The sequence below is a fragment of the Abramis brama genome (assembly GCF_963993115.1).
Source record: "Abramis brama genome assembly, chromosome: 9".
NCBI lineage: Eukaryota > Metazoa > Chordata > Actinopteri > Cypriniformes > Leuciscidae > Abramis > Abramis brama.
In genome coordinates, this window is record NC_139971.1 from 32201676 (window position 1) to 32223499 (window position 21824).

General features: G+C 36.6%; 3 protein-coding genes across 22 annotated transcripts in view; all 3 read right to left on the minus strand.

Moving 5' to 3' along the window:
- polr3b (polymerase (RNA) III (DNA directed) polypeptide B) overlaps window positions 1–3270 on the minus strand; it is a 23806-nt gene extending 20536 nt beyond the window's left edge. The window contains exons 1-9 of the mRNA XM_084124139.1: window positions 3054–3270; window positions 2921–2953; window positions 2363–2419; window positions 2093–2157; window positions 1257–1332; window positions 1018–1118; window positions 818–909; window positions 571–688; window positions 280–388 (exon numbers count right to left, since the gene is read on the minus strand). Coding sequence (XP_083980265.1) covers window positions 280–388; window positions 571–688; window positions 818–909; window positions 1018–1118; window positions 1257–1332; window positions 2093–2157; window positions 2363–2419; window positions 2921–2953; window positions 3054–3119 — 717 coding nt within the window. The 5' untranslated portion in view covers window positions 3120–3270. The remainder of the gene's footprint in view (window positions 1–279; window positions 389–570; window positions 689–817; window positions 910–1017; window positions 1119–1256; window positions 1333–2092; window positions 2158–2362; window positions 2420–2920; window positions 2954–3053) is intronic.
- Window positions 3271–3839: 569 nt separating this feature from the next.
- Window positions 3840–7825, minus strand: endouc (endonuclease, polyU-specific C). Of its 7 annotated transcripts, none has more exons than XR_014607710.1 (9): window positions 7613–7825; window positions 7137–7196; window positions 6935–7034; window positions 6740–6851; window positions 5648–5769; window positions 5258–5370; window positions 5011–5161; window positions 4586–4905; window positions 3840–3973 (listed from the first exon to the last, which is right to left on the minus strand). XR_014607710.1 is itself a non-coding variant. In XM_084124298.1 (8 exons), exons 1-8 carry the CDS (start codon window positions 7624–7626, stop codon window positions 4645–4647), a joined length of 933 nt encoding a protein of 310 aa, XP_083980424.1. In that variant the 5' UTR covers window positions 7627–7783; the 3' UTR covers window positions 3840–4644. The 7 variants fall into 7 exon arrangements, 1 of the variants encoding a protein (XP_083980424.1); XR_014607711.1 differs by having other exon boundaries at window positions 4510–4905; window positions 7613–7821; XR_014607712.1 differs by having other exon boundaries at window positions 4498–4905; window positions 7613–7821.
- An 802-nt stretch (window positions 7826–8627) lies between these two features.
- The window catches only part of ppfibp1b (PPFIA binding protein 1b), a 35998-nt gene continuing 22801 nt past the window's right edge, over window positions 8628–21824 (minus strand). For 8 of the 14 annotated variants that reach the window (XM_084123981.1, XM_084123985.1, XM_084123987.1 and 5 more), the window contains 13 exons: window positions 21764–21796; window positions 21499–21670; window positions 19577–19718; window positions 18787–18918; window positions 18430–18580; window positions 18185–18296; window positions 17983–18071; window positions 17196–17318; window positions 16983–17108; window positions 11224–11412; window positions 10953–11120; window positions 9779–9844; window positions 8628–9646 (listed from right to left, as the gene is read on the minus strand). In XM_084123981.1, coding sequence (XP_083980107.1) covers window positions 9560–9646; window positions 9779–9844; window positions 10953–11120; window positions 11224–11412; window positions 16983–17108; window positions 17196–17318; window positions 17983–18071; window positions 18185–18296; window positions 18430–18580; window positions 18787–18918; window positions 19577–19718; window positions 21499–21670; window positions 21764–21796 — 1590 coding nt within the window. In that variant the 3' untranslated portion in view covers window positions 8628–9559. The remainder of the gene's footprint in view (window positions 9647–9778; window positions 9845–10952; window positions 11121–11223; window positions 11413–16982; window positions 17109–17195; window positions 17319–17982; window positions 18072–18184; window positions 18297–18429; window positions 18581–18786; window positions 18919–19576; window positions 19719–21498; window positions 21671–21763; window positions 21797–21824) is intronic. The other 6 variants (XM_084123984.1, XM_084123983.1, XM_084123993.1 and 3 more) reach the window with 1 other exon arrangement.

The following is a 21824-nucleotide window of genomic DNA, read 5'->3' on the forward strand; positions in this document are numbered from 1 at the left end:
CATTCGTTAAAAAATAACAACAACAAACCACCACAAATATTTGAACCGTACTGATATTAAATACTTTAGCAATGCGTTTAAATGTGTATTCTTTGTCAAAGCACACCATCTGCTGGTTGGACACAGAATGCAGCCTCACGGCTAAATAATGGACTATGCAGTGTGCAATGAGCTAAACCATGAGAACTGCAAAAAGTATACAGTTAATTCAACTTAGCAGACAAAGATACAAAACCATCATGCTCTAGTCTAAATCAAAGTCTTGAACCGATTTCTCACCTTAAAGATGATAGCGATAGGTGCGTCTTCAGAGAGGGTGTTGTGCTTTAGGTAAAAGCGTCCCTGTTTCACAATCATGTTGGTTCTGCTCTTTTTCTCGTGCGTAGAGCTACAAACCAGAGAGAAAAAAAGGAAGATATATGAGCACACAACTGGAGCTTTAGAGATGAAATTAACAATAATTCTACTTAACATTTGAACGTAAAACACTTTGAGCAAATATATCAATTAAAGTTGCTCTTTAAATCAAGATTATTATTATAACTTATACAGAAGAGCAAATTCCAGCACCTGGTGACAGAGGCTCCCACAGCACCTTTGCGATCTTGCTCCACAATGATGCGGTTCTTGGACAACTGTTCCTGAATGAGAATGACCTTTTCTTGCCCTTTCACAATAAAATAACCACCTGCACACAGACAAATCCTACTTATGCGCCATGACCTGATCCCACACATATGAGCTTCAGATAGGATTATCTGCTTTATACTATGGCATGCAAACAATGAAATATCAGTGAGATTTAATGATAATCAACCTGGATCCAGGGGACATTCATTGAGCTTAGAGAACTCCAATTGGGTCTTTCCTGTCAAAACACAGTTGGAGCTTCGCAGCATTATTGGCATCCTATATAAAAAAATAAAATAAAAAGAGAAGGTCATTTGAAATATAAAAGGAAACGCATATTAAGAGGTGTATGCAAATCTTTCAGTAATTGTATTTGTATTTATGTACCTTCCGATTGGGAGAGCATTGCGGATGATTCTCTGGCTGCCTCGGGTGTACTCTATATCCACAGTGATGGGGGCTGAGTATGTCATATCTCTCAGACGACACTAGTGGTCAAAAAGCAAAATCATCATGAGCAAATATTGCCGTCTGGAGCTCGTTCTCTTTTTTACTTTCTTCAACAAACTTTTCAGTTTGCTTTGAATAAGAATAGTCATTAGGTCACAGGAAAACAAAGATGTTACCTCATGTGGTGCCACTGGTCTGGTTACATTAAAACTTTCTTCTACGTCAGGCATGCCAACGTAGATATTGAGATATCTAGGGACGGATGAGATGTAACAGGCAGTGTTGTTATTGTTAATAAAACTGTTAAAAATCATTTTCGGTAATTCTATTCACATCTCGGTCGTTTATTTCAAAAGCTGGTATTAAAATAAAACATATTAAGTGAATAAGATACAAAAAATAAGTTAAAATACTAACATTTTTAAAACTGAAATCATTTATTAGAGCTATATTAGGCCTGTCATGTTCATGAATTTTGTGCTGATGTTTTACTGTCATACAAATAATTGCAATTAACGATTTAATTATGTTTTGTTCATGTCACCTACAGCGTAAGCATAATATAATATAATATAATATAATATAATATAATATAATATAACATAATATAATATAATATAATATAATATAATATGCAGGCTGATCAAACCCTCAAACCTTCATTTCATATATACTATATTTGTGTATATATAGTTTTTTTTTAAATATTCTTTGGCAAAATATGATTGAAATTTAAACTGCACAATTATTGCAGTTCTCAAATAATTGCAATTTCATTGAACAACAACAATTAGGCAATTCATCAATAATCGAGACAGGATTTATAAGAAATATAAAATATAGAAATATAAGGTATAGAAAAAAACATTATATATATATAAAAACAAAATTTTCTAATAAAAGTTAATAAATACTGTAGTAAAAGTATAAAAATAATACTAAAATGACACGTGTTAAAAATGCTAAAAAAATGTCAAATGTGCAAAAAAGTCTAATTGAACAATATCCTCACTTTAGATACCACATTGGGTCGGCATCACTCGTGATCTTCTCGTTCGCCTTCATGATCTTTTTTATCTGGAGAGATAAGTAGACATTTGTTTATGCTACTTAAGCTTTTTGTCGATATCAAATTATTTTGCTGGTACAAAAAGTACCCAACAAACAACTTGATGCAATGGAAACCAAGTGAAAAGGAAACAGATAATAAACTGATAATACATTTATTGCATTTACAAAATATGTGCAGAACACTGGTACATCCTTAAATAAATCAACAAACCTCCACATTGATGAAGTAATTGAAGGAATCAATGTGCTGCTTTACTAAGCCTTTAACCTAAAAAAAATAAAATAAAAAGAAATATTACATAAATATGACCTTGGCTTAGAGGCTGTAAACATAATATCATCATTCAACATAAATCTTGCTGGATGCTAAGAATGTATGATATGTATAAGAATGTGCATATATAGATATTTGGCAAATAACAAACATTTTTCTTTACAACATCAAGATTATTATTATTTATTTTTTTAAATCAGCTATTTTACAATCAAACAAGTTATTATTTTTTTGCACTTCACTTAAATATGCCTGTGGTGTGACAGATTAAATCCAAATATGTAGTCTCAATTAACGTGGTCATTAAAATTTCTAAAATAATAATGATCAAAGTAGATGTAGTAAATGAAGTGTAATATAGTTCTAAACTATTTATTATTTAAAATATCACAGCATGTCTCAGAGCTGTCATTGCTTGACACGCGCCAGATTCTGTCAGATCATATCTTTCTTATGTTTAATTTGTAATGATAGTTGTTGAAAACATGATTTTACCTTCAAAAAGGCTGGAAGCAGCTTCCACTTTTCCTGCAGTATAGAAGGGGACAGATGAATTACCTTGCAATTATGTCTCTCATTCATACCTAACAAATATACTAACGTTTGCTCTTTGTGAAATAGCACTCACCTCCACAGTGTGTACGGGAGCAGCGAGCTGCTGGGGAGTCATCTCCCCAAACTCCTCCTGCAGCATTTCTGCTATTAGCTGAGATAGCAATGAACTTCAGAAATATAATACAAGTTAGGAAACCATCATACACGCCGCAGTCACTCTGCAAAGTGCAAAAACACTCTGAACGGAAGTTTGCGCTACACGTGAAAGTGTGAGGTGTAACATGAAAATCAGACCGGGGAGGAACGCAATGCGCACATATGTATTCCGACTCATGTCCACGGTTTATTTTTTATTTTTTATAACGTACATGTGACAATATGTATAAAATAATACACAAATACAAACGGATAGTTGTCAAATAACATGCACAACATTTTTCAACATTAAAATGTCAAAATTTGAATTGAAAAATGCGGGTTTAAACCTTTTTAAACCTTTGTGGTTTTAAACCTTTGGACCCATTGTGAATATTTGGTGTATATAGATGGGGTAAGTGGTCACTATATTTATAATATTATACTTTTAATCACATTGTTTATTTTGATTATTTTTGTATGCATTTATTGTTTACAGTTAACTTAAATCGTGCTGTGGTGTGACAAATGAATTTTTTTAAATCATGAGGCCATGAACCTGTATGTGTAACAATTATACAATAATTATAAGTTGTTTATAGCATTTTTTTAAGGTTGGCATGATACAGAAGTTGCGATTATCTTTAATTCACCATTGTGACGTATATCGTAGAGATAGTCGAATAAATAAATGTAATGAGTTCTGCAAATAAACAAACACAAGTGGATCAAGAAATTCTTTTTAATGTGAAAGCTCCATTTTTCGTAACCAACTCGTATATAACAGCAGTCGTGGTCAAAATAGGCAAACAGAAAAACTCTCTAAATGAGAATACTGTTGTTTGTTAAAGGAACACGCTGACTTTTTGGGACTTTAGCTTATTCACCGTATCCCCCAGAGTTAGATAAGTCCATACATACCTTTTTCATCTCTGTGCGTGCCGTAACTCAGTCTGACGCACCCACCGCTAGCCTAGCTTAGCACAAAGACTGGAGGTAAACGGCTCCAGCTAGCATACTGCTCCCAATAAGTGACAAAATAACGCCAACATTTTCCTATTTACATGTTGTGATTTGTATAGTCACAGCGTGTACAAATAACAAGGTCACATGAGACAAGTAGCAGTGCTTCGCCTTCTGAGAATATAGTTCCCAGTATGTATATGGTTAGAAGATGGCTGTTGGCGTTATTTTGTCACTTATTGGGAGCAGTATGCTAGCTGGAGCCGTTTACCTCCAGTCTTTGTGCTAAGCTAGGCTAGCGGTGGGTGCGTCAGAAAGAGTTACGGCACACACAGAGATGAAAAGGGTATGTATGGACTTATCTAACTCTGGGGGATACGGTGATGAATAGTCCCAAAAAGTCGGCGTGTTCCTTTAACATATTAGTAAACAAGCATCTAAATTGAAGACTTCTCCAATACAAAACAAATATCTATGCATTTAAAATTACAATGTGCCTTTAAAAACTAACTTTTTAAAAATTAGAAAAATCTGAAAAGCTATTGTCAGTACACAGTATGTGGGATTTATATGTGTCTGTTGTTGCTGCTAAGCAGCTTGGGATAAGCGGTCCCGATAGAGCGGCCATGTCTGTGCACCACCATCTCCAGCTGGTACTCATCCAGATTGACCACAGCTGTGGTGGTCTTCTGAGTGGACGTGAGGAACAGGATGGTAAAGATTGCCATCTCGAACTCAGGACTCACACCAACAAAGGCACTGGCCACTGGCTTGACCAAACCATGCCAGCTGAACTGCACGTTCAAGACATGATCATCATCTTCAGGCTGCGTGGATTAAAAACAAACACACATTCAGCAAAGTCTACACACAGAACAATCAATTATTATCTACTGTTGTGTTATCTTCATATTTATTGATGAAAGAAGTACCGCATTATTGTCCCTGGCTTTGTAACCCTTGTAATCAAGAAGACCCTGCTTCTCTTGCAGGTAAAACTGGACCCAGTTGTGAAGACCCATGATTTCTCTGCCAAATTTGGTTTCCCCAACAAACACATGCTCAAATCCACTGGAATCCTCCCTTTTTGGAAGAAAGAAAGTGATGCATTTTATAAATAGAGCAGATAGGGAATAAAAGATAGACATTTTTCATGTTACGCTGGTGTATGTTGCTTACCCTCCATTTCTGTCTCTATGATAAAGGCGGAACCACATGTAGTACAATTGACTCTTAAACTGTCTCAGATCTGAGCGTGATTTCCCCTTGCCGATCAGGTACCGGTGGGCACGCTGAGGGAGTAAAACACCATTCATATAAAACTGAACTAATGACCCCAGAATCATCATACGCCCTTCCACACTCTTTTCCTCTTGGCATAATAAGCAGCTGTCAAGAACAGGGTGTGGCAGGCAACAACCACAATATTTTGGTTAGCAACGAGAAAAAAGTGAACTTGTCTTTACATGTAGTACTTTAAATACTTTTCATTTTTTTTGTTATTGTCTTGAGAAACAAGAGGAGGAGATTTCTTATTTGGTTATGGGTATAATTTGAGTCATACTGTACCTTCATGACTGCGGTATCTAAGATAGCATCCAGAAAGGAGTTATTTTCGGTCACCTCCTCAGTGGTCACCCTCTCTGCCACACCAGTGGACCTCTCATAGTTGTCCAAAAGCTTCATGAAACCTGTTGAGAGATGAGAAAAATCACAGAAGACCAGTTTTGGTTGGTGAAAACAATTTCATTTCTGGTCATTTTGGTGGTTAGATATCATATTCATACACATGTAAATGGAAGAAATGTAAACCTTCTTTTACTTTATTTCTTTGTGATTTTGTGAGAATTTTTAAAGGGTTATAGTTCATCCAAAAATGAAAATGTATTAACCCCCTGGGGCCGGTGTATGGATTACTTTTATGATGGATGGATCCGCTTTTTTGGGCTTCAAAATCGAGGGTCAAACTCACTCCATTATAAAGCTTTGAAGAGCCAGGATATTTTTTAATAGAACTCTGATTGTGTTTGGCTGATTGTGAAGTCATATACACCTAGGATGGCCTGAGGGTGAGTAAATTCTTGGGTGAACTAACCCTTAAAGTCTCAAGTTCTTCAATATTAAAGCAAAAAGACAGAAAATGTATGATCCTCAAGGTCGAAATGTTTACTTTTTTGTATGTTAACAATTGTGCCTTATGAAACTGGTATGTTCCCTGTCTTGTGTTGTAAATGTGAAAATGTGTAATAATAAAAATTGCATCATGTATATTTTGCTATCCTATTCAACCTCATAAATCCAAAATATGTGAAGTGATTTAAGTTTATATGCATGAGGGTTTTAAAATAACATTTCGGATTCAAATTTTTCTGGTAAAGTGTTGCATCAATCAACCAACCAATATATTAGTGGTTTCCTGTGGAAAATATGTCCTAACCCTAACTCCACCAAAAGAAGGGACTGAAAGCAACATTGAACATTCCACCAATCAACTTTAAGATTAACTGCCTGCCTAAACATGCAACTCTTGGTGTGTCTCTGTTAAATGTTTTAGCACAGCTGCATGGAAAAATCCTTCTTTTTTTGCAAACTGACAAAATGATTAAAGGGGGTTAAGAATCTTTTTTCTTTAGGTGTTGGGTTTTTACAAAAGAAACATACGTGCATAAGTGGTAATGCCGTCCAATTTGGCCTCATCGACACTGGAAAACAGTGGGGATGAGGCATGGTCTACCGCACTTGTGCTTCCCTGTGCTATGTAACCAGCTTTGCCCTAAAAGAAATGTTAGATGTTTTAATGTAATACATGATTGGTCACTATACTTAATATTGTGGGACATTAAAAAATACTGACACCTGTAGTGTGATGTTGTAATCAGTTCCAGGCTTCAGGCGATTCACGTCCAGCTTCCAGAGCTCATTGAAAATATTCGAAAGCTCCTGGTTGACAGTTTGACTGAGAGTGTAGAGAAAAAAAAGAAGTGAATTGTCTAAAACTTGTATAAACAGTTCTCAGGTGTAGTGCATTGCAGAATATACAGGTTGGAAAATATTTTACCTTGCCGCATCACTGAAATTAAACAGTGCCAAAAGCACAAGGATCCATCCACAATCATACCTGCAACATACAAACACAAGAATGTAGTGTGTGTGATTATATGTGTATATACATGTATGTATGTATATTTGTGTATAGTATATTTCATGCCTGCTACCTACTTAAATGGACATAAATTATGCAATGATATAATTTAAGTTTATACAACTTAACCTGCTGATTTACAGTAAAGAGAAATGCAATATCAAATCGCAAAAGTTAAAACCAAAGAGAATATTCTAATAAATGACCGTTGACTGTAAATAACAATAAACACATGAATTTACAAACATAAATGCGACTTAAGAGGTCCCCAAAACAAGGTATTAAAAATCACAACGTTACACTGAATGACCTTTTGTAAAACTATTCTGCCTATTAAAATGCTCTTTAAAGACGTACAATTGTATATGCAAAACATAAAGTGTTCAACATACCCTCTGCTGCGCATGGTTGTTGCTTTGATGCGCGTGCACAGATGAACGCGAGCTTGTGTAGTTTTCCTCTTTTGTTGAAGGTCTTATATAAGTGACCACTGACGATTATCTCATGACTGAATACACCCCAAATACGTTGACTGGCTGAGTCAAACCATTTGCATCGAAACAGAATAAAGGAGTAGATTGAAAATGTACACCAAAACAACAAATGGGCGGGGCTTAGGATAAGTTGTCTGTGATTGGTCAAGAAGGGTAGACACCGTGTTTTTCAAAATATACTAATTTATTTTCTCTGCGCTGGTCGGGACGGATTTTGATTTAATAATTTTCACGGAGACAACAAAGAACGATTCCCATTTGTATATCAGATAATTCAGATAACGATACATTTCAGTGCAAAACATATTCAATAGGACAAAGGGTAGGAAGCACACAGGAAAAAGTCAACATTGTTGACAATGAAGTACAAGGACTGATTCATTTCATCAGTTTATTTCTAAAAACTGAAAGCAAAAACAGGATACTATATAACCTGATTCAAAACCTGACATTGAAAGCATGGTGAAAGCAAGTTATATCAATTTTCAAAGGGAAAGAACACGGACTCATTATAAAATGCTAGCAAGCAACTATCTACAGACTGTCCAACAGATGGCGCTGTTTATCAACTTTAAACAGTTCCTTACACAAAATAGCTTAAAAATGTAAGTTTAAAGCACTGTATTTGCTATTTAAAAAAAAAAAAAAAAAAATGCCGCTAAAATATTGCAAAGGGCAATGTAATTTAAAATTACAAAGCAAAAAAAAAAAAAAAAAAGTATATGGGAAATATAGTATTTATTTTGGCAGCAATGTTACTCTTAGTAAAATAGTTTGCTTGTAAATGTATGCAAGAATGTGCATTCAAAGTGAATCATACATACTTCATTATTTTAAGAAATTCTGCTCTACCAAGTCATATACCATTGGTTATTATAGAATTTACTAATTGACACGCGAATAACAAACAAAGCCTGCATGCTTTCACTGTTTTATTCACCTTTGAAAACGAGCAAAAGTCAACGAAGTACAAACATGTAACTTTGAAACTGTTATGAGTGGCACTATACTTTAAATATATTTTTCAGCTGCTTACAATTTTGTGCACATGCCAGTATTGCATTAAAGATTCATTCATGCTACATGATAGCATTTTCATAAACGAGAGCATTATTGCTATCCTTAAAGTACTGCAGCAGTGTAAAAATAATTCACAATGAACTTTCATTAAAGTAACAAATATTTTATCCAAATGAGACTTAAATAACATGCAAACCTTTACAAACTGGATGTAAAATATATTGTACAGTTTTGCATGCAAATGTGTTAAACATATGCAATAATGATGTATGTACTGGCTTTATAAATTGTACAGGTCAAAAAAAAAAAAAAACTTCCAACATTTATGTTTAAGACTGGACCTAGAACTTTCATTTGAAATATTGATGATATATGCTAGTTTCATTATTGGCAATGTACAACTTCAATCTATCAACAATTTAATAAAATATATCTTTGATTTTGACTGAAAGTGTCATTGTGCTCTTCTGCCACCATAACTGGCACAAACCTGTCACAGATTTTATTTCAGACCAGCAAACTACAGTAGGACTGCTTTTCATATCATATCGATCCACAAAAATGACCACTAACAATCTGATTAAAAAACAGGGCAGACATTCTTTAATCTACCTTCTGGAGACATATTAATTCAACAAAATGTTCTTGAAAGGCAATTGAAATACTTTAAAATGGTGTTTTGATGAGTTGACGTGGCTGTGATTGATATATTTGGCATTCAGATGGAGGTGTGTGTGTGTGTGTGGAGGTGTTGGCAGAGGAATTGGCACAGTCACTTCCGATTAAAGCAGCAGCACTAGGGGTGAGACGGTCCCTGCAGTGCCCTCACACGTTGGAGTCATCATCCTTTAAGCTGGCATTGGGAAATGGCGTGGAGATCTCCTTGAAGAATTCATCCTCCTTCAGCATACTCTGAGTACAAAACACATGACACACAGTTTAGGCTCAAGAACACACACAAACACACATATACATATACATATGCATATACATATACATATACATAAAGCAGCAAGGGAGATCAGATGTGCAGCTGTTTGTTACCGTTAAGTTGTTGATGCCCTCAGAGAAAGCGCCGATCTGCCTTACTGTCCCCTCAGAGTCATCCATCTGGATCAAAAACAATGCAAAGAAGAACAAAACCATAAAGGTGTTAGTGATTAAATTAATGACTGATTCATTATCTTTAATTATTCGATTCAGGTTCTTGACTATCGATTTATCAACTCATCATACAATACCGGTCAAAAGTTTGGAATAATTAAAGATTAAAGTTTTTTTCTTAAGTCTCTTATGCTCACCAAGGCTGCATATATTTGATCAAAAATACAGTAAAACAGTAATATTGTGAAATATTATTGTAATTTGAAATAACTGTTTTCTATTGTAATATATTTTAAAATATATTCCTGAAAAAATATTCTTCAGTGTCACATGATCCTTCAGAAATCATTCTAATATGCTCAATAATTATTGATGCTCAATTATTATCAGTTACATATCTATGTTTTTGCTGCTTAATACTTCTGTGAAAAACGTGATGCATTTTTTTCAGGATTCTGTAATGAATAGTTCAAAACAACAGCATTCATTTGAAATAGAACTCTTCAGTATTATTTTAAATGTTTTTACTGTCACTTTTGATCAAATTAATGCGTTCTTGATGAATAAAAGTATTAATTACTTTTTTTTTTTAAATCTTACATTATCATCATGGTTTTCACAAATACATAAAGCAGAATGACAGTTTTCAACATTGATTATAAGGAATGTTTCTTGAGCAGCAAGTTGGCATATTAGAATGATTTCTGAAGGATCATGTGACACTGAAGACTGGAGTAATGATGCTGAAAATTCAGCTTTGCATTACAGGAATAAATTCTTAAATTTATTTAATTCATCTTAAAATGCATTCAAACAGAAAATGTTATTTTATTTTAAATTGTAATAATATTTAAAATATTACTGTTTTTGATCAAATAAATGTTGTTTTGGTGAGCATAAGAGACTTCCTTCAAAGACATTGAATAAGCACTTTATTATTTATATATTTATATTAAATATTTAAAATATTGTAGTTAAAATTACACATTATTCAGTGAGTCATCCATGTGTTTTGCAGTATTTAATGTTAACAATGATAAATTCCTGATTTTTTTTTTTTTCAAGGTTCATCCTGACCACCAGACATCATGTACCCACAAGCTTCTATCACTACCTGGTCGAATCGATCTAGGTCATCATCATAGATCTGGAGCTCCATGCCTCTGTAGCCCTTCTGGAAGCTGCGTCCTTTGGGCATCTCCACATCCATGGGACAGACATACTCTTCATTGTCCTCTTGTTTCTTCTTCCTACCAAACCCCCCAAACGCCAGCTTGTGCGGCTAAAATTGACACAGACACAAACATATGTCTATACTCCAAATTGAATGAATGAATCACATGCCAGTTCTGCAGTAAATGGCCTGGAGATGTTCTGCATCATACCTTGACTTTAGCCGTGGCAGTGAGTAAGATGTAGTCTGGGTTCTCTAGACACTCCTGTTTGTGTTGCTGGGCCTCAGAACCCACCAGCAGGTTAAAGTGAGTGGCCAGATGCCTCCGCAGCAGTGTCTTATTGGGGGGAATATTTAGCAGCAGGGCCATCGTCTCCACATTAAAGCGAGGTTCCAGCACCTGAAAAAGACACCCATTTCTTAGGAACAAACTTGCACTTTCTATTACTGGGCTGAGAGCAACAAAATCAGAAGTTTTCTCTAAATGTCATTTTGTGGACGCTTTCATCTAAACTTCATTTCCACTTGAGCAACCTGGAGCCCGATATACTTACAGCCAGGGTGGGAATTATGTAATTTTAGGGGCAAGGCCATTTGGCCTCCACCTTTTCTTTTTTTTTAGGGGCACCAAGGCCATATGACAGGGCACAAAGGCCATTGAGTACATTTCGATGGTTTTCCCATTCAGATTGATACCATAACATCCTAATTTGGAATAAGACATGGATTATGACTTTTTTAATAAAAAAAAAATTTTTTAATGAGAGAGAGAGAGAGCGCCATTACATCCAGAAGGTATACACCCTCACACAACAATAGAAACAACATAAATGCCAATAAAAGCATTCAGAAACACCACAAATGCCAATAAAAGCATTCAAAATATTCATTCAGTCCTCTATATCATGTGAGTGTGAGAGAGAGAACCATTTCATCCAGAAGGTATACACCCTCACAATCATTATCGCTCAGCGCTCAACGCAGTTTGCTTCGCGCTCCACTCAAATCGCCCCCCGCTCGCTCCAAAAAAGGAAAAAAATCTACATGTATATCACTTGTAGCGGTCCCCAAGCTTTTTTGCGCCACAGATCGGTTTAATATCAGACAATATTTTCACGGACCGGCCTTCAAGGTGTGGCGGATAAATACAACAAAATAAAATGATACGATCGGCATAAAAACTGGGGTATTTTTTTAGCCTATAGCCTAATAATAAACGTGAATCCAATGTGTATGCCTACTAGCAACTTTATTAGCAGCGTCCTCTAACATCGCGCCTAAAAACAACTGAGAAAGTCTGAACACAAACAAAATGCCCCCAAAAGAAAAAAATTTCTGTTTTCGGTGCTGATGCGATGTAAGGGTGGTGCTGCTGCCAATAAAGCACCTAAAAGCTGTCACAACGAACCGGCAAAATTAATGATTATGAATATGTAAAATATAGCAGGAGACATTTTAATTGTTTACTAATAAACCAGTTTTTTTTTTTTATGTCTGTGTCGGCTGGAAAGATGCTGACTCGCGATCTTCGCAGTAGTGAACGTGCCAGAGAGAAATGCACATTTCATACGGATTACATAAGAGAGCAGTCTGTTTTCTTTCGTTTTGAATTGTTCTGTTTAAAAGTAGACATTTCAAGCTTTATATATATGTCTCAGGTCTGTGAGGCAAGTAGGCTATACGCTGAGTTTCGGTTCATTTATGAGACAAGCTCCAGTTTCGCCGGCGCCTTCGTGTCGTGATTATCTATTTTCTAATATATTCACTTCTAATTTATTAAATCCAGACAATTGGTTGATGAAACATTGATTAAAATTAAGATACAATTAATACAAAACGAAATTAAATTTAAAGACAGGCTTTGTGCTTTCTGCTTGAGGTCTCTGTGAAAGTTTTATAAAGCAGTCTTTTAGTGCCGCTTTCAGAGCGCTCACGTCCGTAACGGAGAACTGTCCAGTCTGTAACATTGTTTTTTTTTTTTTTTTTTTTTTTTTTTGGGTGAAATAAATTTCTAAATAAATGCACTTATAGTCCAGTGCGACTTAGGCTATAGGCCTATATGTGTTTCTTCTTCATGGCGCATTTTTTGACTGTTGCGATTTATACCCCGGAGTGACTTATTAATAGTAGGCTACACCTGTATGACTTCTCATTTTCCTTTTTGAAGTACTTTTTGAACTCCATTATTGAGCTGAGTTTTTACTGAAAATAGTCTACTGTTGATGACTGTGCAAGACAGATGGATTCAGGGTCAGGCTTGACTGAGCATGCTTCAGACTCGTGGTGTGAGCGGAGCGAAACTGGAGCGGGAAATAGGGCGACGCTGCGTCCTTTTGAAATTGCCGCTCTGCGCTCTGTCCAAGATCCGCCCGCTCGCTCCCGCTCCACTCCGCTCACATGCTCTGCTTTATACATGGAACTTGGACAGGGCCAGGGCACACAGGCCACTGTGGCCGTACAATGATTTTTTTTTCACGGGGCATGAAGGCCAAAGTGTAGGGCAACGGCGGCCATGGCCGCGGTATAATTCCCACCCTGCTTACAGCGAAATCTAAGAATGATCTGTTGCGACGTCATTTTGAACAAAATAATGCCGAAAATGAAGTTCATTTGGAGTTTGTTTCGGGAGTTCGAAACGCTGGTAAACACCTTCAAACTACCATTGGTCCGTGGCGATTACGTAATAGGTAGATGTGATATGTGGCTTCGCATTATTTGACAAGGAAATATCCAGTTAATTTCTTCTGACAAGTCCAATGAGGTCAGACTCGAATAAAACCATGAACACGCTAGAGAGAGCTGTTGCATAGTAGAAATTTAAGTTGTATTTCTAATTGTGACACTGATTAATTTTTCATCAACACTTGAATATGGGTAAGTTTCATAAAAAAAAAGCAACATTTTGAGCAATTAGACTACATCTGGATCGGATTCAGAACGATGATCAAAACACAGATGGAGTAGATCGAGTCCATCAACACCTCTAAAGCTTCACAGTCCTATAGCTCATCCTGGGTCGACAATTCATTCAGTAACATTAAAGGGATAGTTCGCCCAAAAATGATATTTAAGCCATGATTTACTCACCCTCAAGCCGTTCGAGATGCATATGTCAATCTTTTTTCAGACGAACACATTTTCAGTTATTTTAGAAAATGTCTTAGATCTTTCAGTGGTTATAATGTGAAGCAATGGGGTCCAGCTGCTTCAAGTCGCAAATTGTGCATGCATCCTTCTCAAAAATAATCCATCCGGCTCCAGGGGGATAAACGAAGGCCTTCTGAGGGTAATCCGTGCGGTTTTGTCGTAAAAATATACATATTTAAAACTTTATAAACGAAAATAACTGGCTTCCGGTGGCGGTCGGTGCGCGTTCATGGAGATGGATGCATGCGTATGACGTAGGACGTAGCGCAGGAAGCGTCGTGACGTAGAACGAGCGTGACAGCGCAGCCAGAGAGCAGAGCAAAACAAAACTCTACGTTCGTTCTACGTCACGACGCTTCCTACGCTACGTCCTACGTCATATGCCAGCATCCATCTCCATGAACGCGCGCCGACCGCCACCGGAAGCCAGTTATTTTCGTTTATAAAGTTTTAAATATGTATATTTTTACGACAAAACCGCACGGATTACCCTCAGAAGGCCTTCGTTTATCCCCCTGGAGCCGGATGGATTATTTTTGTGAAGGATGCATGCACAATTTGCAACTTGAAGCAGCTGGACCCCATTGCTTCACATTATAACCACTGAAAGATCTAAGACATTTTCTAAAATAACTGAAAATGTGTTCGTCTGAAAAAAGATTGACATATGCATCTCGAACGGCTTGAGGGTGAGTAAATCATGGCTTAAATATCATTTTTGGGCGAACTATCCCTTTAAGCAGTTTTGATTTATAGGCTATTTAATGTTGGTGATTGCGTTATTTTATATACGGTATGCATATGATTACATAAGATATCATTAGTTTCTGCATCTTCTTCGCATCAGGAGATGCGTAATAGCGCCCCATTACCGTATAACAGTGAAAATGAGGATTTCCAGAAAATTCTGTCAATGGTGGGGAACGGTTGTTTCACAAATGATGGATATTTCCATCAATGGCGGGGAAAGAGTTAATCGCTGTTTTCTCACTGCAGTCATTTTTGTTGTTTATTTTGTTATTGAAAAGAAAGCATGCAGCACATATTTACATATTCACCTAAACGGGTTGCGATGTTCGCTAAAAGTATACCAATGCAAAGGAATTTCAAATTTCTTATTACCCCCTAAGCGAAGAATGAAAAAGAACTTTGCTGGGAATATATACTGGGGCATTAAGGCAAGGCAAGGCAAGGCAAGGCAAGGCAAGTTTATTTATAAAGCACATTTCATACACAATGGCAATTCAAAGTGCTTTACATAGAAGAAATTAAAATAATAAAAGAAATAAGAATAATTAAAACAGTTTAGAAAAATAGAATAAAATACAGTATAAACATTCGGACGAACAGTGGCACAGTGCTCATTCAGTAAATGCATAGCTAAACAGATGTGTTTTGAGTCTGGATTTGAATGTGACTACTGTAGGAGCACATCTGATCTCCTCTGGAAGCTGGTTCCAGCTGCGGCTGGCATAATAGCTAAAAGCAGACTCGCCATGCTTAGAGTGAACCCTTGGTATCTCTAGCTGATATGATCCTAATGATCTGAGTGATCTGTTGGGTTTATATTCAGTGAGCATATCTGCAATGTATTGAGGTCCTAGGCCATTGAATGATTTAAATACCAGTAGTAATACTTTAAAATCAATCCTAAATTTAACTGGGAGCCAGTGTAAAGACCTGAGGACTGGTGTGATGTGTTCATATTTTCTGGTTCTGCTCAGAATCCTGGCGGCAGCGTTCTGTATGAGCTGCAACTGTCTTATGGTCTTTATGGGAAGGCCAGTGAGGAGTCCATTACAATAATCCACCCTGCTGGTGATGAAAGCATGCACAAGTTTCTCTAAGTCTTGTCTGGAAACAAAGCATCTAATTCTTGCAATATTTTTCAGATGATAGTATGCTGATTTAGTTATTGCTTTGACATGAATACTGAAACTAAGGTCTGACTCTAGTGACACACCGAGATTCCTGACTTGATTTTTAGTTGTTTGACCCCTAGAGTGAAGGTATGCGTTCACCTTGAGAACTTCATCTTTGTTTCCGAACGCAATGACTTCAGTTTTGTCTTTGTTTAACTGAAAAAAGTTTTGACACATCCAACTGTTGACTTCGTCAATGCATTGGCACAGGGAGTCAATTGGGCTGTAATCGTTAGGCGATAGGGCTAAGTAGAGCTGTGAGTCGTCTGCATAGCTGTGATAAGCAATTTGGTTCTTTCTCATTATTTGGCTCATTGGGAGCATATACAGGTTGAACAGGAGTGGCGCAAGAATCGAGCCTTGAGGGACTCCGCATGTCATGGATGTCCACTCAGACTTATGATCTCCTATACTCACATAATAACCTCTCCCATCTAAGTATGACCTGAACCATTTTAGGACTATCCCAGAAAGCCCCACCCAGTTTTAAGGGATAGTTCACCTAAAAATTGCAAATTCTGTCATCATTTACTCACCTTTATGTTGTTTCAAACCTGTATGAGTTTCTTTCTTCTGCTGAACACAAAAGAAGATATTTTGAAGAATGTTAATCAAACTGTTGACGGTAGCCATTGACTTCCATAGTAGGAAAAAAATACTATGGATGTCAATGGCTACCGTCAACCAAAATTCTTCAAAATATCTTCTTTTGTGATCAGCAGAAGAAAGAAACTCATTCAGGTTTAGAACAACTTGAGGTTAAGTAGTTTAATTTTTGGGTGAACTATCCCTTTAAGGGGTACAGTGTTCATAGATCAACCCTTGCAGGCTTTTAACTTACAAATTTTCTCTTATGAGTACAGCTTTAACCATTTCAATCAATAATCTAGACTTTTCTCACCATCAGTCCTCCATGTACTCCACTGCCCCTCAGATTGGGCGCATATTCAGCCAGGTCAACGGACCGCAGCCACTCCATCACACGGTGGTTGGTCCATTGAGAGACCTCAGCAGGACTTATGTTGTTCTGAAATGATGGTGAGCATAAGGAATGCTAGTACAAGTGCAAAAATAACAGGATAGCACAAATTAAGAGTTTAGTCTCTCTTCCTACCTCATCTGAAGGTCGTCGCCGTAGACAGTTGGGGTCATAGTTGTTGAGCCGGAGCACCTGGATGGCTCTCTTAATACTGAGGTGATGTAAAACACTGCCCACTTTCAGAGATAACAGGTCATCCTGTTTAGCGGGAGAAGAAAAACATTACTAAAATGCTACCACACCTTTCTATGAAATCTGATGCTACTCAACAAACCGAACAACTTGTTTCTTATTACAATACCATTCAAAAGTTTAGGGGTAGTAAAGTTATATTTATTTATGAATTAATACATTTATTCAGTTAGGACACATTATAAATGTAAAAAAAAAAAAAATCCATTTCAATTAAAATTGCGGTTCTCTTGAACTTTACATTCCTCAAGGAAAAGAAAAACAAAATCACATTTTCCACAAAAATATTAACCAGCAAAACTGTTTTCAACCTTGATGATAATAGGAAACATCTTATTGAGCACCAAATCAGCATATTTAAATGATTTCTGAAGGATCATGTGACACTGAAGACTAGAGTAATGCCATCACAGGAATTAATTACATTTTAAAATATATTAAAATAGAAAACAGTCATTTTAAAATGTGTGAAAATATTTCATTACATTACTGTTTTTGCTGTATTTTTGATCAAATCAATGCAGCATTGCTGAGCATAAGAGACCTCTATCAAAAACCTTTTAAAAATCCTACCGACCCCAAACTTTTGAATGGCGGCGTATATTAAAAGCTAGTTTAACCTTTCATTTAATGATTAAAACCTTATGAAATGATTGAGAAAAAGACTAACCACAGTCATATAGTGAAGCATCCGCCCATCCACACGTCCCTCATCAAACTGAGTCTTGTACTGCGGGAGGCCGATATCGTCAAGCCACCCTAGAACAGAAGGAAAGAGGTAGCAACTCAAAAACTGAGTGTTAACCTTAATTTAACCATCATTTAACCAACCAATCTATGATACTGTGGATAAATAAACATCAATTCCTTACTTGTCACCCAGTGGTAGTCTAGTTTGCCCTTGTTGTCATCTTCCTCTGAGCCCAGTGCCTGCAGGGCCAGCTGGAGTTTCTTCCTGTGGAGAGGGTGTTTTATTCCCATCTCCTGCATAGAGAGGGCAGAACAGTCCTTAAACATGAACTTCAGAAGGAAAACTGATTATTACCAGGTTTAAACGTGGTCTCAGAAGTTTGGACTCCACTATATGCTCTCATCCTGATACTGAGTAAGAACTCACTCTTTCCAGATCCTGCTGGGATGCCTGCAGGAGCGTCTGGCCGGAGGATACCCACTGCCTTGCCAAGCTCACGTACAACCCCAGTCCCTGCTCCTGCATCCAATCACACACCTGCTCCCGGGACCAGCGTGCAAACGGAGCATCCAACTCGCTGGAAAACACAAACAAGCACATCTCACACAGCATGTACTACTAAAATGTCACTTTGACAACAACAAAAAAATGAGTTTTTAATGAGGAACTGGAACCAATAAATCAACAACTATGCATATGAACCTGTCAACAAGGTGTCTTTACCAACAGCAGATCTTTCCAATTTGAGGAGGTGCTCTATCCTGTGTCGCTGTGAATACTGACCTGTTGGTGTTCTGCAGGTCACGTGACCAGCCCAGTCTGGGCCCAGCTGTGGCTCTGACTCCACCCCGTTTAAACTCACTCTCTGATAGGTTATCATCCAGGTTGAATGTGGTTGATTGACTTCTTTTGAGTCTTCAAAGAGGAGAAAGTCATTTTTATCATGTTCATCTAAAACTGAGGTGGGTTAACTAAGCAGATTACAGATTTATTATAATGACAGTTTGACAAAAGTTTTATAAAAATATCAATTTATATTGCTACATTTAGGGTGTTGTTTGTAAAAAAAGGTTACTTGGATGTTTAAAGAAAATCAGAACAACATATTTCTTTTTATACAATATTCAATTTAAGTAATAATGAAAATTGCAATAAAATAATACTTTAAATAAAATAGATTAATATTTATATACTTTTATAGTATTTATTAATATTTTGAGTACGCTTTTGTTTTTATATTTTCAGTTTTCTTTTTAATTTTAGTTTAGATTTGATTTGATTAATTTTGTTATGTGCATGTCATTTTTATTCGTTTTTTTTATATTTATATTTAGCTTAAACTTATTTATTTTTTATTTAGTTACCAAGGCAACATGTCTCATTTTTGTTTTGTTTTTTTTGGTTTTTTTTGTAATTAATATTAATACTTTATTTTATTTCAGTGCTTTATTTTCTTGCTTTTCCTCAAATGAACAAAAACAATTTTTAATAGTTTTAGTTAACGACACTTCTAGGACATGAAATATGCTGGATGTCCAAAACATCCAATACCGCACCTCTGTTTCAGACTCACTTTCCAAAGAGTGCTTTGATTCCTTTAGACTTTTTCTTGCCCTCCGGGGAAATGGGGAGAGTGTGTGTGCTGTCACTGTCAGCTGACCTCTGCGGCATGCCTGCCAGATCCAGATGGTCAGTGCCGTCCCTCTCCGTCTCAGCTGTGCAAACAAACACACACACAAGACCTGTTGTCACCACAGCACAACACATTACCCACAATGCCATGGTTAGTCGAGCATCAAATAAACTGAGGATTATGGGAAGGACGAAAAAACAAGGCAGTTGTTCAGTTGGAGACCAGAGCAGTAAAAATGTCATGAATAACAGGAAGTTCAAAAGAAATAAAGCCCAAAAATTACAGCGTATTCCTTGAACTACTGGAATCAGCATCACAGGGCAAGACTGCAGATGACTTCTCGTCTGGACTGAAGAACAACTGGATTGGGTTTATTTTAGGAGTGGAACCATGGAACAAATTCACATGCTGACATGCAAGTTAACACAATGGAAGTAATAACATCTCTGTAGTTGAATGGGACTAAATGCAGCCTGAACGTACATTCGTACAGTAGTCTAGATGTGAAGGGCACATATAGAGCTGTGAGAATGTGGTCTGAATATTTGAGTGTTGGGTAATGTGGTCACAAAATAACATGCGATGAGGACAGAACCTCCATATACTTCATCTTGAAGGGCTCACGCTGGTTACCACAAGAGCTCAGTGTTTAAACACGTCTATTTAGACTATTATTTTGACAAAGAGGACTTAAAAAATCATAATTATCATTACCTCATTTAATATCATCTCCTGCTATGAAGTAAAGTAATGAAAATAAACCAACTTTGGCCCTAAATTGCTTATTTTCAGAAAGACAGACTTTTTCAAATCAAGCTTGAATGAAACTAAAATAAACTAGGTGGTCCCTTTTACAATATGTTAGAGATCACAATCATTTTCAAAATCAATAAAATACTTGTTGGATCTCTATATTCATATAGCAACTTATTTTTATCATTAGTTTATTTGTCAGGGACAATGCAGCGCACATTATTACATACAAAATTATCACGTCAAAGCCATAACAATATGTGTAGATGTGTTGCATAAAAGGTTTCTAGCCAATAGGCTAATTTGCAACCCCTATTGAACTGAACAATATAATTCCTCAAGCACCCTTGAGTCTCAAGTATGACTTTAAATTTGCTTAAAAAGGGACCCAACCTATTATGCTTTTTTTGTGTAATGTTGCTGTTTGAGCATGAAAATGGTCTGCAAAGTTACAAAGTAAAAAGTCCACTCCAAAGAGTTATTCTCTATATCAGTAAGAACTGTTTCTGAACTCCTTCTGAACTGTTTCTTCTGGGAAGTACACGTCACAATATTTCTCATTTGCATAATTCCCGCCCAACGTATACACAATAAAGGGGTAACAATATAAACTGTGAGAAATAATGTGTTTTTTGAACATTCAAGCATGAAAAACTTCAAGACTTTATAAAAGCACTTCATATGACCTCTTTAATGGCAGAAGCAGTGATTATGTTTGATATGGTACAAAATGGTCAGAGAGCCAATAGATTATTATGTTTGGAAAAAAAAATGCATTGCGTTGAAGGATTTTTCCTTGAAGGGAAAGAAAGAAATAATAACACACCCAAGTTCTGCTTTGTCTTTCTCCGGAGAGGCCATACAGCAGGTCTAGTCAATAAAAGAGTGTCTGTACAACTACTAAAACAGATGCATACATACAGTACCAGGCATATGTTTGACTCGTGAACTTTTTAGTCTAAAAGTCAAAAGTCTGTATGTCCAAAAGTGTGTCTGCTACTGTACATACAAACAGAGCACAGTTTTTCCAAAGTTATTGGAGCTTTTTTGATCACAGTGAAACTTTAGCAGACCAAGGGCATATTTATCTAGAAGTAAGATAGTCTCACCTAAATTAGGGGCACTAGCAGTCCTCTTCCCTCCCTTGATCTTGAAGAATCCCCGTCCAAAGGAAGATCTCATTTTCCTGCTGCCGAAGCTGTCATCCTCAGCAGTTCGAGAAGAGCATGGGGATTTGGGTGGTAGAGTTGTAATCTTGTTGAACTCATCAAAAGATTTGCTCTAAAAGAACAGGAAGAAAACATTTCAGAAACCTCAAATAACTTAATGTATGTAATAAAAAAATGGGTTCTGTTAATAATATAATAGAGTAACCTCTTCTGGCCTATGATCTACTGCTAAAGGCCTCTGGAATTAAAAATGGAAAAATAGAAAT